Source organism: Mobula hypostoma, chromosome 19 (genome assembly GCF_963921235.1).
Source record: "Mobula hypostoma chromosome 19, sMobHyp1.1, whole genome shotgun sequence".
Taxonomy (NCBI): domain Eukaryota; kingdom Metazoa; phylum Chordata; class Chondrichthyes; order Myliobatiformes; family Myliobatidae; genus Mobula; species Mobula hypostoma.
In genome coordinates, this window is record NC_086115.1 from 13,532,005 (window position 1) to 13,546,037 (window position 14,033).

The window sequence follows — 14,033 nt, forward strand, 5'->3', positions numbered from 1 at the left end:
TTGTTGTATGTTGTGACCTGACCAGCACACCACAGCAAATTCTTAATTCATGTAAAGTTATATACTGAACTAGACAATCGGGTGACCCATTGGGGCACCCTTTGAGAGAAGGGTAGTGCAGTCTGATGTGACCAGAATGAACATTAAATTTTCCTGAATGCTATTGGTATCGCTTTGCTTTGGAAACTGAAGTAGAAAACCTTAGTTTATTAAAGAAGAACGACCCGTAGCAAAGCAAATATAGCTGCTCCTCATTTAACGAAGGACACTTTTGATGGCATCACTTCTGGTTTATCTGCCACCCCTGTGCCTCTTGCCGTCATTCTGGAGACGTGCAGCCCTTTCATCTCCCGTCTCTTCGTCTCTTCTGCTGTTTGTTGTTTATCTCTGATCCTGGAGACGTGCATGCCTCTCCTCCTCTGTCTCTTCTTCTCTCATCTTTTTTTGTCCTGACTCTTTGATCCTGGAGTCGTGCGGCCCTGGCCGCATCCGATTCTTGTTCTCTCCCTCTCTTTGCCACTTCCTGACGACGCTTGGCGTTATCGCTTGACCATAATGTCCCCCTTCCCTTTCCACGTGGCATAATTAGGCTGACCTTTTTTTTCACCTTAATGCTGGATAGAAGATACAAAGCAGTAACACCAAAGGATGCTGATTATTCTTGATGATGTGGTTGGCGCTCTCCCAAATGGACGTGATACAGTCACCGCTGTCCTTTGACTGCAGCAAAGGGTTTTATGGGTGTCTCGAAGTACGTCATTACAATAAGATTTAATTATCTCTTATTGATGGGTGGCAGTTAGATCTGTCCCAATCCTGCACACGCTGATGGTGATTAGCAGAATGTGACCCCTCGAAATAGAGCTGCCCTGCCCTTTTGCTCCGGTTGGTGTCGCTGCTGAGGCTGGCCGTGCGCATGTGTTGGGCTGTCGCGTCCTGATTTCCATGATGGCGGATCGGCTCTCGGGTAAAAAGGGAGCCTGTTGATTTTTGGCGAATGAGCAATGTTATACGAATATATAACCCTGAACTTTGCCTGCATTCCGTAAATTAGCGCATTTTAGTTGGATTTAGCCAAAAAAAGTGCCGCTGTAATGCACTGCTCGCGCTAATTGGAGGTCACAAACAGACAAACAGACAGAGCATGAGAGTTTTAGTAGTATATAGATAAAGTTGATCCTTGAGGAGCAGAGCCTTGAGATACTTTTCCTTCAAAACAACCGGGAAACACAAGAGTTCTCCCCTTGGAAATAGTGATGACAGAGACCAGAGACACTCCCAGCAGAGTGAAGGATAAAAAGATTGATGTTACTGAACTATAGGTTCCTTCTGAGTGTTGTCCATCTATCTCCCTGTGCTCCTCTGTACCAGAAGACCGTGGATACTGCCTCACAATATTCAAGGTTGAGGTCCTTGCACCAGAGAGGAGCGAAGGGCCATTGGGAATGGAGGAGAACATCAGATTGGAGATGATCCCATGGGGAGCTGGAACAGGCTCTGCTTCTCAACCTTGCACGTATTATCCTTGAAGAGCATGCCCCAGTGGAAAGTTGTTCATAAACAGGTCATCTCCGAATTACAAACGCCTGGCTCATTGACAACCCTACATAGGAACAAACTCCAATATTAAATTCTAAAGTGTGTCCTACATACATACATTCATTCCCATGAACAGCAAAACTAGTTTTCCTCTCTCTCTTTCCTCTTTCTCTCTCTCCACTTTGGGTAATAGTTCTTCCTTTTGTGCTTTTAATGTCATTCATTGCAACATATTTAAAGACAAAGTCAAAACCAATTTATTATCTAATTCGGATATGTCACCTTGCGATTCATATTTTGCAGGCTTTTACAGGAAAATAAAGAAATATAATACAATTTATGAAAAACTATACATAAACAAGGCCTAGCAAACAACCAATTTGCAAATAAAATATAAAATAATACTGAGAACATGAGTTGTGGAATTGCTTGAAAGTGAGTCTGTAGGTTGTGGAATCAGTTGTGAGTTGAGGTTTTTATTCATTTTCCCATGGTGAGTGAAGTTATCCACGTTGGTTCAGAAGCCTGATGACTGTAGCGTAACAAGTCTTCCTGAACCTGGTGTGTGGGATTGTAAGGCTCCTGATCCACTTGCCCGACGGTAGTAGTGAGAAGACAGCATGGCCTGGATGGTGGGGGTCAGTGATGATGGATGCTGCTCCCTTGTGACAGCGCTCCACGTAAATATACTCGGAGGTGAGGAGGGCTTTTTCCTGTGTAGGACTGATACTGATTGCGGAGGTATGGTTACTGTACTGAGTGATTTTGTGTATTTCCTAACTTATGGGTCTCTGCAATCTTTGAACCAGTTTGTAAGCCGGGGACGGTCTGTGAACAGCTCCACAATAGTTTGAGTTACAGCACAGTAATTATCCCACAGGAAAGGGGGAACAGCGTTAGTTAATGTTATCTAAATGACTCACAGTAAAGATCAGCACCAGGCAATAAACTGAACAGCCAATCGATTTCTGTGTGGTGACGTGCTGTTGAAGAGCTATGTTAAAAATAGGGAGAGTTACAGTATGTATAACTCAGGGACAACTTGAAACACTGTGATGAATTTCTCCTGTTAAAAAAATAACGTACACAATTCTCAAAGCAGCACGAAATGATTAGTTTGTTTTCCTGCTGCCTTCACCCCAGCTGCGAGAGAAATCACTGATTATTGATCTAATCAGAGGCAACAGACCCACAGCCACTGGAGATGCAAAGCTTGCTGATCGATCAGGCCACAAGGTCAAGGCCACAGAGCCACTGAAAAGGTAAAGACTGTCTGAGAACAGTACTTGCTATTCAAGGTATTTCCCCCAATACCTAGCAGAAAAATGTACCAACAGCAGCAAAGTGTACAGACATTTAGCAAACAAGACAATCACTGCTTGCCAGAGCATCTTCCACTTGGGGCATGTTTGTAGAAGGACAGACCCAGGCTACATAAGGGAAATGCCCAGGCACGGGAAGAGTAATCCTTGCCAATGACCTTGTTTAGACTCCAGCCTGTAACTCACTCCCTACAATCCGTTCCTCTGCACATTACTCATCGTCAAGGGTTTGGGAAATCATACTTGGCAGTGTAACCCCACTCCTCGGAAACTGTAGCTCTATGTACAAACCCGCTGAACCTCTGGATTAGATCGCAGCATGTAGCCCACTCCTTAGGGTGTGTTATAAACCCCCTGAACCCCTGGATTAGATCGCAGCATGTAGCCCACTCCTTAGGGTGTGTTATAAACCCCCTGAACCCCTGGATTAGATTCCTGCCTGTAACTCACTCCTGGGGATCAATTATTCTACATATAAACCCCCACCTCTTAAAAACCCTCAGTTTGATTCTATCTCTAACTCATGGCTGGATATTTGTTTTGCTATATATAAATTTTCCAAATTGCTCAGTTAGATCCCAGCCTGCATCTCATTTTCAGGGATCTGTTATCCAACCTATAAAAATACCCTGAAACCCTTAGTTTGATTCTATTAGTAACCCACTCCCAGGAATGGCCAGATCAGCCACGATCTTATTGAATGGTGGAACAGGCTCGATGGGCCAGATGGCCTACAACTGCTCCTATTTCTTATGTTCTTACGAATCTGTTATTCTATATATAACTACACCCAAACAAACCCCTGAATTATAATCCAGAATATAACTCACTCCCAGCTATCCGTTATTCTATATTTATAAAAGACCTTAAAACCTTGATCAGATTCCAGCCAGCAACTTGTTCCAGGGATTTATTTGGCTTGATATCAACACTGTATCTGTCCCGGCTGGATTCTTGGCTACTACATACCACTGCCCTATTGTGTGTTTCTTTTCTCGCCATCGACAGGTCTTGAATAGCTTCACTTACTTGCTCTGGTGCTTGGAGCCCTTCAGGTGCGCGTGAAACTGTTCCACTGAGTTCAGGATCACGTTGCAGACGTTGCAGGTGTAACTGCTTTTCAAAGCTGTGGGGAGAGAAGGGAGCGTTTCAGTGAGTCAGTGAGGTGGATATCCTCACGTTACAAGAAGCGGAGAAAAGCTGGCAGATCCCCATACAAGCCTGGCTGGAGTGTGGGATGGCTATAGGTTTGGATATATAGGACGATCATTTTCCCCCATTATCAGGTATTGGGTATCACAGGACATATTTATACTTGCCTATGGTCCAGATGTGGAATGCCCTGGGACACTATCACACATCCCCTTTATCCAGCTGTGGATGACATTAGATCTCCATACATTGAACCTCAATACCATCCCTGTTGTCCAGATGTGCACGATCACAAGGTTCTATCTCTGAACTCCATTGTCCAGATGTGGAATGCCCTGGGGCACTATCACACATCCCCTTTATCTAACTGTGGATGACATTAGATCTCCATACATTGATTTTACCCAGAGCTTCAATTGTTGTCCAGATGTGCATAATCACAAGACTATCACAGAACTCCATTGTCCAGATGTGGAATATCACATTATATAATCATATATTCCTTTTGCCCGGAGGTGGAATCTCATGGGACACCTGCATCTGTTGCCCAGATGTTGAATATCGAGAAGGCCAAATTACATCCCTATGGCCCAGATGTGGGATATCAGAATAGACTGCCGTATTAGTTGTTGAAAATCATGGAACCATCATATTGCACATGTAACGCTCAGTTATATTGGCTCGTGTATGTCTCGGGGAAATCCCACCCAGCACCTGCCTCAACGCTTTCCATGGAGTCGGTTGCCACCCGAATCAATCCCAAACATCAATCATCAGCCAGCGCACCCAGTACGTTTTACCAAGTACACTTTATAGATATTACTAATTCTATGACATTAATATAAATTCGATACAGAAAAGGAAATGGAGGCTAGGTTGAGGCTTTATTTAGAGATACAGCACAGAATAAGCCCCCCCCACCGGCCCATTGAGCTGCAGCACCCAGTGTCTTTGATTTAACCCTAGCCTAATCATGAGACAATTTACAACGGCGAAATAAGCTACTAACCAGTACATCTTTGGACCGTGGGAGGAGACCAGAGGACCCAGAGAAAACCCATGCATTCCACAGGAAAGGATATACAGACTCCTTACAGATGATGTCAGAATTGAACTCTGAATTCTAATGCCCTTAGCTGTAATAGCGTCGCACTGACTGCTAGGTTACCATTTCTGTCAAGTATCTGCTTTTATCTTGGTGTAGCGAGAGTCTGCGGCAATTTACCATCCGGGAGTCTCTTCCATGTCCACAGAACCGTTTCCGCACAGCTAAAGTATGGGAGATTTGGTCTGTCGTGTGTTAACTAACCCCTAAGATGCCCCATCAAAGACCTTTGTGTCTCCTTGGAAACATGGTGTTTAAAAATAGAGAAGTTAAACAAATACAGAACAATGCCTGGGTCATGCTATGCACTGTTGTAGTCTCCAAAGTATGGCAAAGGACACAGAGCTACTGCAGAAATTGCAGGTCAGAGAGATAAACATGGTACCGGAACGTGAGATTAAAGCTACCAGGCTCAGGATGGAAATATTTCCTCCAGGAAAGAGATGGCTTAAGAATTGTGAAGGAACTTCAACAAAGCAGATGAATGAAAGAGTTTTCTTTTACACAGAGAACGGTGGGCACATGGAACATACTGCCAGGGGTGGCGGTAAGTCCATAATACTAAGAGGGATAGATTTGGATGATTTTGACTCAGCAACAGCGAAGGAACAGCAATAATCTTCCACTTGTTTCATCTCTTTGTATTTGTCTAGTTTGTCTTTTCTTCTACATTGGTTATTTGAGAGTCTTTGTTTGTGTCTTTCAATGAGAGAGAGAGAAGGGGGAGGTGGAGAGAGAGATGGTGAGGGAGTGGGAGAGATGAGTATCTGGAATGGGCCACCAGGGGCGGGGGAATGGGGACAGATATGATAGAGGTGCTTAAGAAGACCTTAGATAGACACACAAATATGCAGAGGATGGAGGGATAGGGACTAAATGCAGTCAAACAGATTAGGCATTATTGGTTTAATCAGTTTGACGCAACATCAGGGGTTGAAAGGCTTGTTTCTGTGATGTGGTGTTCTGCGTGTTCTATTTTGTAAATTGTAGGATTAGTGAAAAATTGCACATCTGGATAACGGCTAGTCCTTATTCTTGAGAGTGGGAAGGGGGAGTAAGACAGGGTGAGGGTAGAAAGGTAAACACAGATACAGTGAAATAGAGAGAAAGAGAGGAATAGGAGAAAGGGGAGAAGATGAAGTGGAAAGTGGATGGGAATAATAAAAGCGAACACATATACCGTAAAATTCTAAATAATGTGATGTGGAAGAGTTAAACATCTGTTGTAAAATCTTTTGACCTGTTGCTAAATTGACAACCTTATCCAGTTCCCTGGGGCATTCTGTCCATGACAAGCTGCCGTAGACCGGATTTAACCTGGCCACAGGACTCAGTAAAGGACCGGGTCAACGTTAAATCACAGAGGTTTGTGTCCTGGGGGTGAGGGGAGTGAGATGGGCAGAAGGTCTGGAAAGGCTGTGCCTTGGGAGCAGGTGACAAGCTGCCTGTCCTGATTATGGGCTGCTCACCACTTGATGACAGGCTGTTGGTTGCAGGTGAAGCACGGAAGCACTAATTACTCTGCATTAGTCACATCCCGGCACTCACAGGCACACCCTCACACAAGCTACTGGGCTTCAACTTCGAGTCATACAGTCATAGTACACTACAGCACAGATACAGGCCCTTCAGCCCATCTAGACTGGACTAAACTTATTCTGTCTAGTCCCATTGATCTGCACCTGGACCATAGCCCTCCATACGCCTCCTGTCCATGTACTTATCCCAACTTCTCTGAAATGTTGCGATTGAACCTGCATTCTACTGGCATCTTGTTCCATACTCCCACCGCCCTCTGAGTGAAGATGTTCCTCCTCAGACTCCCCTTAAACATTTCATCTTTCACCCACCCTCAGTGGAAAAAGCCAAACTGCATTTACCCTATCTATACCCCTCATAACTTTGTATACTTCTGTCAAATCCCCCCTCACTCTCCTTGGCTCCAGAAACGAAATCCTAACCCATTCAAAACCTCTCCCAAAAATTCAAGTCCTCAATTCCCAGTGTTACGTACCCCGTAACTGGGTTGCCAAACCAGCAGAAATGGATCACTCAGTTGGAGTCTGGATTACTAGAACTAAGAAAGTTTTATTAAAGAAACAAGCAACACAGTAATCGAAAGGATAATAAATGCAACAGTTCAGCAATGTTAACCACACATGTGCACAGAATTAAGATAACAGCATCAATCAAGCTCTATCGTTGTCTAGGGGTAAATGACCAAATTTCAAAGTGATTCAAAGTTCAGTTCGCAGTAATCGTTGCCATGGCGATGGACAAGGTGGGGGAAGAGAGAGATAGAACAGGAACAACTGATCATTCAGAACACTGCTTCACTCACAGACCGGCGGGATGGCTCACAAGCAACTTTTTTGGGCGGGTCCTTGGTGATGTCACCTGAGGTCACCGACTGTGACCCCTCCTCCAGATGCGGTCGATCCTCTGCAGTGAACCCACCACCCAGGCAAGGGCGGACACACACCGGGTTCCCGTTGATCGTACCTTTCCACCCTGGTCGTTGTCTGGTACTTCTCACCCACTCGTGAGAGGCGCACCGCTTCCAGGGTCTCGTTACCTCGGGTGGTGTGTGTGTCTGTCTTAGCGAACCTGTCCCTTTTTATCCCCCTGCTGGGGTATCGCCTGTCCATCACTTCAAACAGTTCAGGGTTCAAAGGGGGAGCCGCTCCAGACAGCTCTCTCTCTCCCACGTCCCTTCATTACACATCTCCAGACGCTGCTCCATTGTTCCTTATCTCTCCTTCCCCTGAGGGCAGGTGGCAGACCAACTGCTGATGCCACTGATGCTAGCCCAGGCCAGCAAACATCTTAATTTTATGTGTATTCTCGTAACACCAGCAACATCCTAGTAAATTTTCTCTGTACTCTTTCAATCTAATTGCTATCTTTCCTGTAGGTAGATGACCAAAACTGCACACAGTACTCCAAACTTGGCCTCACTATCGTCTTACACAGCTTCAACATAACATCCCCAACTCCTGTACTCATATGAAAGCCAATATTGCCGAAAGCTCCCAGCAGCCAATCCAGACATTGGAAGTTTTGAGAGGAGGGGACTTCAGTCTGGTCCACTGCCTGAGTAGAAAAGGCAGCAGCAGGTCGCCACGGTGAAAAAGAGTCATGTCCAGCCAACACTTGGCATTTGAGATTGATCAGTAAGAGCAAAATAAAGGAAGGCAGGGGCAAGTGCAGTGGCCATCGTCTGAATGGGCAGAGTCAGAGTGGTGATCTTGAGGCTTTAGCTCTTCAAGGCTTCAGTAAAAGCAAAAGAAAAGCTCAGGTTTTTTTTCCCTTCTCTTCTTTATATCTGATCAGCTAGGACAGTAGAGATGCCAGGCAGGATAGTGGAATGCTCCTCTTGCGGGATTAAGGAAGACAGTGCCCCTGAAGACTACAACTGCAAGAAGTGCATCCAGCTGCAGTTTCTAACAAACTGCGTTAGGGAGTTGGAGCTGGAATTGGATGAACTCTGGATCATTCGGGAGCCTGTGGGGTGATGGATAGGACGTATAGAGAGGTAGATGACATGAAAATAGGTGGAGAGGCAGGTAGTTTTGAGGAAGCAGAGAGGCTACAGAAGGTCTTAGACGGATTAGGAGAGTGGGCGAAGAAGTGGCAGATGGACTGCAGTATTGGGAGGTGTACGGTCATGCATTTTGGCAGAAGAAATGAAAGGGTTGACTATTTTCTAAATGGAGAGAAAATACAAAGAACTGAGGTGCAAAGGGACTTGGGAGTCCTTGTGCATGATTCCCTAAAGATTAATTTGCAGGTTGTGCCTGTGGTGAGGAAGGCAAATGCAGTGTTAGTATTCATTTCAAGAGGACTAAAATATAAAAACGAAGATGTAATATTAAGACTTTATAAAGCACTGATGAGACCTCACTAGGAGTTTAGAGAGCAGATTTGCGCCCCTAATCGTAGAGAGGATGTGCTGAAACTGGATAGAGTTCAAGGGAGGTTCATGAAAATGATTCTAGGATTGAATGGCTTGTCACACGAAGAATGTTTTTAAGCTCTGGGCCAGTATTCATTAGAATTCAGAAGAATGAGGGGAGACCTCATTGAAACCTACCAAATGGTGAAAGGCCTTGATAGAGTGGATGTGGAGAGGATGTTTCCTCTGGTGGGAGAGTCTAAGACCAGAGGACACAGCCTCAGAATAGAGGGGTGTCCTTTTAGAATGGAGAGGAGGAGGAATTTCTTTAGCCAGAGAGTAGTGAATCCATGGAATTCTTTGCCACAGGCAGCTGTGGAGGCCAAGCCTTAAAGCATACTTAAGCAGAGGTTTTTAAAAATGCAAACACGAGGAAATCTGCAGATGCTGGAATTTCAAGCAACACACATAGAAGTTGCTGGTGAACGCAGCAGGCCAAGCAGCATCTCTAGGAAGAGGTACAGTCGACGTTTTGGGCCAAGACCCTTCGTCAGGACTAACTGAAAGAAGAGCTAGTAAGAGATTTTCTCTTACTAGCAAATCTCTTACTAGCTCTTCTTTCAGTTAGTCCTGACGAAGGGTCTCGGCCAAAAATGTTGACTGTACCTCTTTCTAGAGATGCTGCCTGGCCTGCTGCGTTCACCAGCAACTTTGATGTGTGTTGCTTTAAGCAGAGGTTGATAAATTCTTGATTGTTCAGGGCATGGAGGGATACGGGGAGAAAGCAGGAGATTGGGACTGAGAGGAAAATTGGATCAGCCATGATGAAATGGCGGAGAAGACTCGATGGACTAAATGTACTAATCCTGCTCCAATATCTTATGGTCTTTACAACCCTATCTACCTGTGATGCCAATTTCAGGAATTATGGATCTTTATTCCCAAATCCCTTTGTTCTACTACACTCCTTAATGTCATGTATGGATCTATTTCTTTTAGCACAATGACTCCCCTTGGCACTAGTTATTGATTGATTTGCACTTTGATTTGTTGTTCTCTCTGCAAAGTTAATACACAGGTTAACTTCACCTCTGAGTGTGTGCCTTCATTTATTTGATATGTAGTTGTCCAGACAAAACAAATTGGCGATGAGTACAAACCTGAATGTCATTGAATATCAGCAACTGCACCGACAAATATGAGATGACAGAACTTGGAGGAAGAAAGAGAGACAGAGAGAGGAAAGAGAGAACCAGTACGGACAAGGCAGTCATGGATGCCTACACAGGGATTTGAGTACACAGTGAGAGACGAACAACTAGCAAAGCTAAAGTGAAAATAATGTGATGATGGTCTTAGTTGGGAAAGTTGATGAATTTGATAGTGCTAATGAGGACTGGGAATTGTATACCAAGAGGGTTGAACTGTATTGTAATGCTAATGAGGTAGATGAGGAAAAGAAAGTCTCCACACTTCTTAGCGTAATGGGTGCTAAAACGCACAGTCTCTTATGCAACTTAGTAACTCCTGAAAAGCCAACGAGCAAGACATTATATGAAATTCTTGAAATTTTACAAAATCACTTGAGCCCAAAACCACTGGTGATAGCTGAGAGATTTAAGCTTCACAATAGGAACCAGTCAAAGGATGAAAGCATTTCTGAATCAATTGCAGAACTGTGCAAACCTTCCAATACTGTGACTTTGGAGATGGACTTTCTGATGCATAAAGGGACAGGCTTGTATGTGACAAGCATAGTCAAAGCGCTCAGAAGTGGCTACTGCTAGAAAGAGACCTAACCTTAGAACGGGTATTGACCATTGTAAGGATGCATCAGAACGACAGAAAAAGAGATTAGAATATGAAACACACAAAATATCCCTGAATGGTGCAAAAAGCCAAAATTGTCATCGATGTGGCAAATCCTCTATGATGCAAATGACTGCTGACGCGAAGAAAAGGTTTACAGTAAGTGTCACAGACAAGGTCACATAGAGTGTGCAAGTCAGACAAAAAGCACACCCAAAAAGAAAAACCACACAGAGGAAAAAATTTCAAACACAAAACATAATGCATAAAGTAACTGAATGTGAAACTGAATGAGACAACACAGAGTCTGACAAAGGTGAGCAGTCATGCCTAGAACTGCATTGCTTTACTGAAACAGATTGCAAAATCATATGGAACACAACAGATGTGCCTGGTGTAAAACTGAAAGTGGAGATGGATACAGGGCCAGCTTTGTCAGTAATTTTAGAGGCTGGCTACAGTTTTCTAAGTAAAGACCTTGGTGATGCCAAAGGCCCACACAGGTGAGAAAGAGTCTCCCAAAGGCAAACTGAAAGTGAATATGACGTATGGCTGCAAAACACAGCAGTCTGAGCTTTATGTGTTGAAAAGTGGAGGGCCAGCACTCTTTGGACATGAATGGTTGAGAAAAGTCCAGCTAGACTCGTGCACAATCAAAGCTCTCAATGTGTCATCAACAGGCAACTGCAGCCCAAATAATTGTGCTAACCAGAGAATGTCACAACTGCCTAACGCTAATGAGAAGGTGTTTATAAATATCTTTTTCACAGTCAATTACTATGAGATTGGGAGGCTAAACTATATTTGCTACTTGGAATTTGTGCTTGTACATGTTAACTGTTATTATTATAATCCTGATCTCTATGTATCATTACTATTACTGTTATGTTTAATTTTGAAACTTAATAGAAAGATTGAAAAAGAGAAGGAGATTAGTAAACTCAAAGGCATGAAGGCCAGAATTGAATTGGATGAAGCAGCAAAACCAAGATTCCATAAAGCACGCCCAATGCCTAATGCACTACATCTTAAAGTGGATGCTGAACTTCAAAGATTGGAGGCATCCGGCATTCTCTCCAAGGCTGAGTGGAGTGATTGGGCCACACCCATTGCTGCAGTGCTCAAGAAAGGGAAGGCCGGAGCTATTCACAAATGGGGACTTTAAAGTGAGCATCAACCCTGTCATGCGTACTGTGCAGTATCCCCTGCCATGAATAGAAGACACTTTTGCATCTTTGGCAGGTGGGGAGAGGTTCTCAAAGATTGACTTGTCACAAGCCTATCGGCAAATCAAGCAGGAAGTTCCTCGCAATCAACAATCAAAAGGGACTGTTCCAGTATAATTGTCTCATCTTCGGTGTTACATCAGCTCCAACAATTTTGGCAAACAGCAATGGACCAAGTGCTCCAAGATGTCCCAGGAACACAATATTACCTTGGTGACATCATTGTGACTGGCAAGAATGATGACGAGCACCTCCAGAACCTTGGTAAAGTGTTTGCCAGGCTGAGTGAGTATGGTCTGCGTGCAAAGAAGGACAAATCTGAATTTTTCGAGAATGAAATCTCATATTGTGGACATGTCATTGACAAGCATGGCTTACATAAGTCACAAGAGAAGACTGAAGCAGTGCTGCAGGGACCCAAACTGGAAAATGTGTCACAACCCTGGTCATACTTGGGTCTTGTAAACTACTTCCACGGGTTTCTCCCAAATCTTGCGACAGTGCTGCACCCAATGAATGCACTGTTGCAGACAGGAAAAGATGTGATGCCAGAAAGATGTGAAAGAGCATTCAAGGAAACAGAGACTAATGACATCAGATGAACTTCTCACCCATTATGACCCAACAGACTGGCGTGCGATGTGTCCCCTTATGGCATTGGTGCCGTTTTGTCACACACTATGAAAGATGGATCTGAACGTCCGAATGCATTTGCTTCAAGATCGCTGATGAGCACAGAACACGACTACACACAGAAGGACCAAGAGGCCCTTAGTCTAGTATGGGGAGTAAAGAAGTTCCACCACTACCTCTTGTGATGACAAACCAAGTTATCGGAAGATTGATGCTGATGAGAGAGATAAGAGAGACAATGGAGAAACATTCAAAATGCTAATAAGAGAGAAGAGAGAGATTAACGAGAAAGAAACACATTTCAGAATATTGACAGACCGGTTGCTTTGAACCTGAACTGTTTGAAGTTTGATGGACAGGCGATACCCCAGCAGGGGGATAAAAAGAACAGGTTCACTAAGGCATGACACACACCATGAGATCACAAGATAACGAGACCCTGGAAGAGCAGTGTGCCCCCACAAGTTGGTGAGAGTTGGAGGTCTGGTCGCGGGAACCGACCGTAGACGCACAGGGTGAAAAGGGTACGATCGGTGGGAACCTGGTGTGTGTGTCTGCCCTTGCCTGGGTGCCGGGTTCACCGCGGAAGAACGGTCGTATCCGGAATGGAGGGGTCACAGTCGGTGACCACAGAAGACATAAAAAGGGTTCGCCCGAAAGCTAACTGCGAAGAACATCAAAGTTCTGTCTGAATCAAATTTGCATATTATCTCTCTCTCTCTCCAACGGCACAACAGCGATTACTGCGAACTGTACTAAGCTGAACTGAACTCTGCGTCACTTGAGACTGATCATTTTACCCCTAGACTGCGATAGAGCTTGGTTGATTCCTATTACCCTAGTTCTGTGTTCATGTATGTTTTATCATTGCTAACCTGTTGCATTTATATCCTTACGATTAGAGTGCTGTGTTGCTTATTTCAGTAATAAAACTTTATTAGTTTCTGTTAAACAGACTCCAACTAAGTGGTCCACTTTTGCAGGTTTGGCAACCCATTTACGGGGTATGTAACACTCTACAGACACATGTTTACTCTGGTGACAGACCACCAGCTCCTTGTGTCCATTTTCAATCCCAGGAAATAAATTCCAGTGATGGCTACTACCTGGTTGCAACATTGGGCACTGTTCCTAGGGGCCCATTCTTATGACATAGAGTTCAAGGGTGTACCAAACAACACAGCAATGTTGACGGCTTGTCACGTCTTCCACTGCTGACAACTGACAAAGTAAAGTCTTTATTCTGTGACCCAGCAGAGGCGTTTCACACAGTGTTGGTGGACTAGCTGCTGGTAACTAATTCTGAAATACAAAGAGAAACAAGAAATAACCCGACGTTGTCAAAAGTCTAT

General features: G+C 44.3%; 1 protein-coding gene across 1 annotated transcript in view; it reads right to left on the reverse strand.

Moving 5' to 3' along the window:
* Window positions 1-14,033, reverse strand: part of zgc:171482 (zinc finger protein) — a 354,034-nt gene that overhangs the window by 81,794 nt on the left and 258,207 nt on the right. The window contains exon 6 of the mRNA XM_063071124.1: window positions 3,891-3,987. Within this exon, the coding sequence (XP_062927194.1) occupies window positions 3,891-3,987 (97 nt within the window). The remainder of the gene's footprint in view (window positions 1-3,890; window positions 3,988-14,033) is intronic.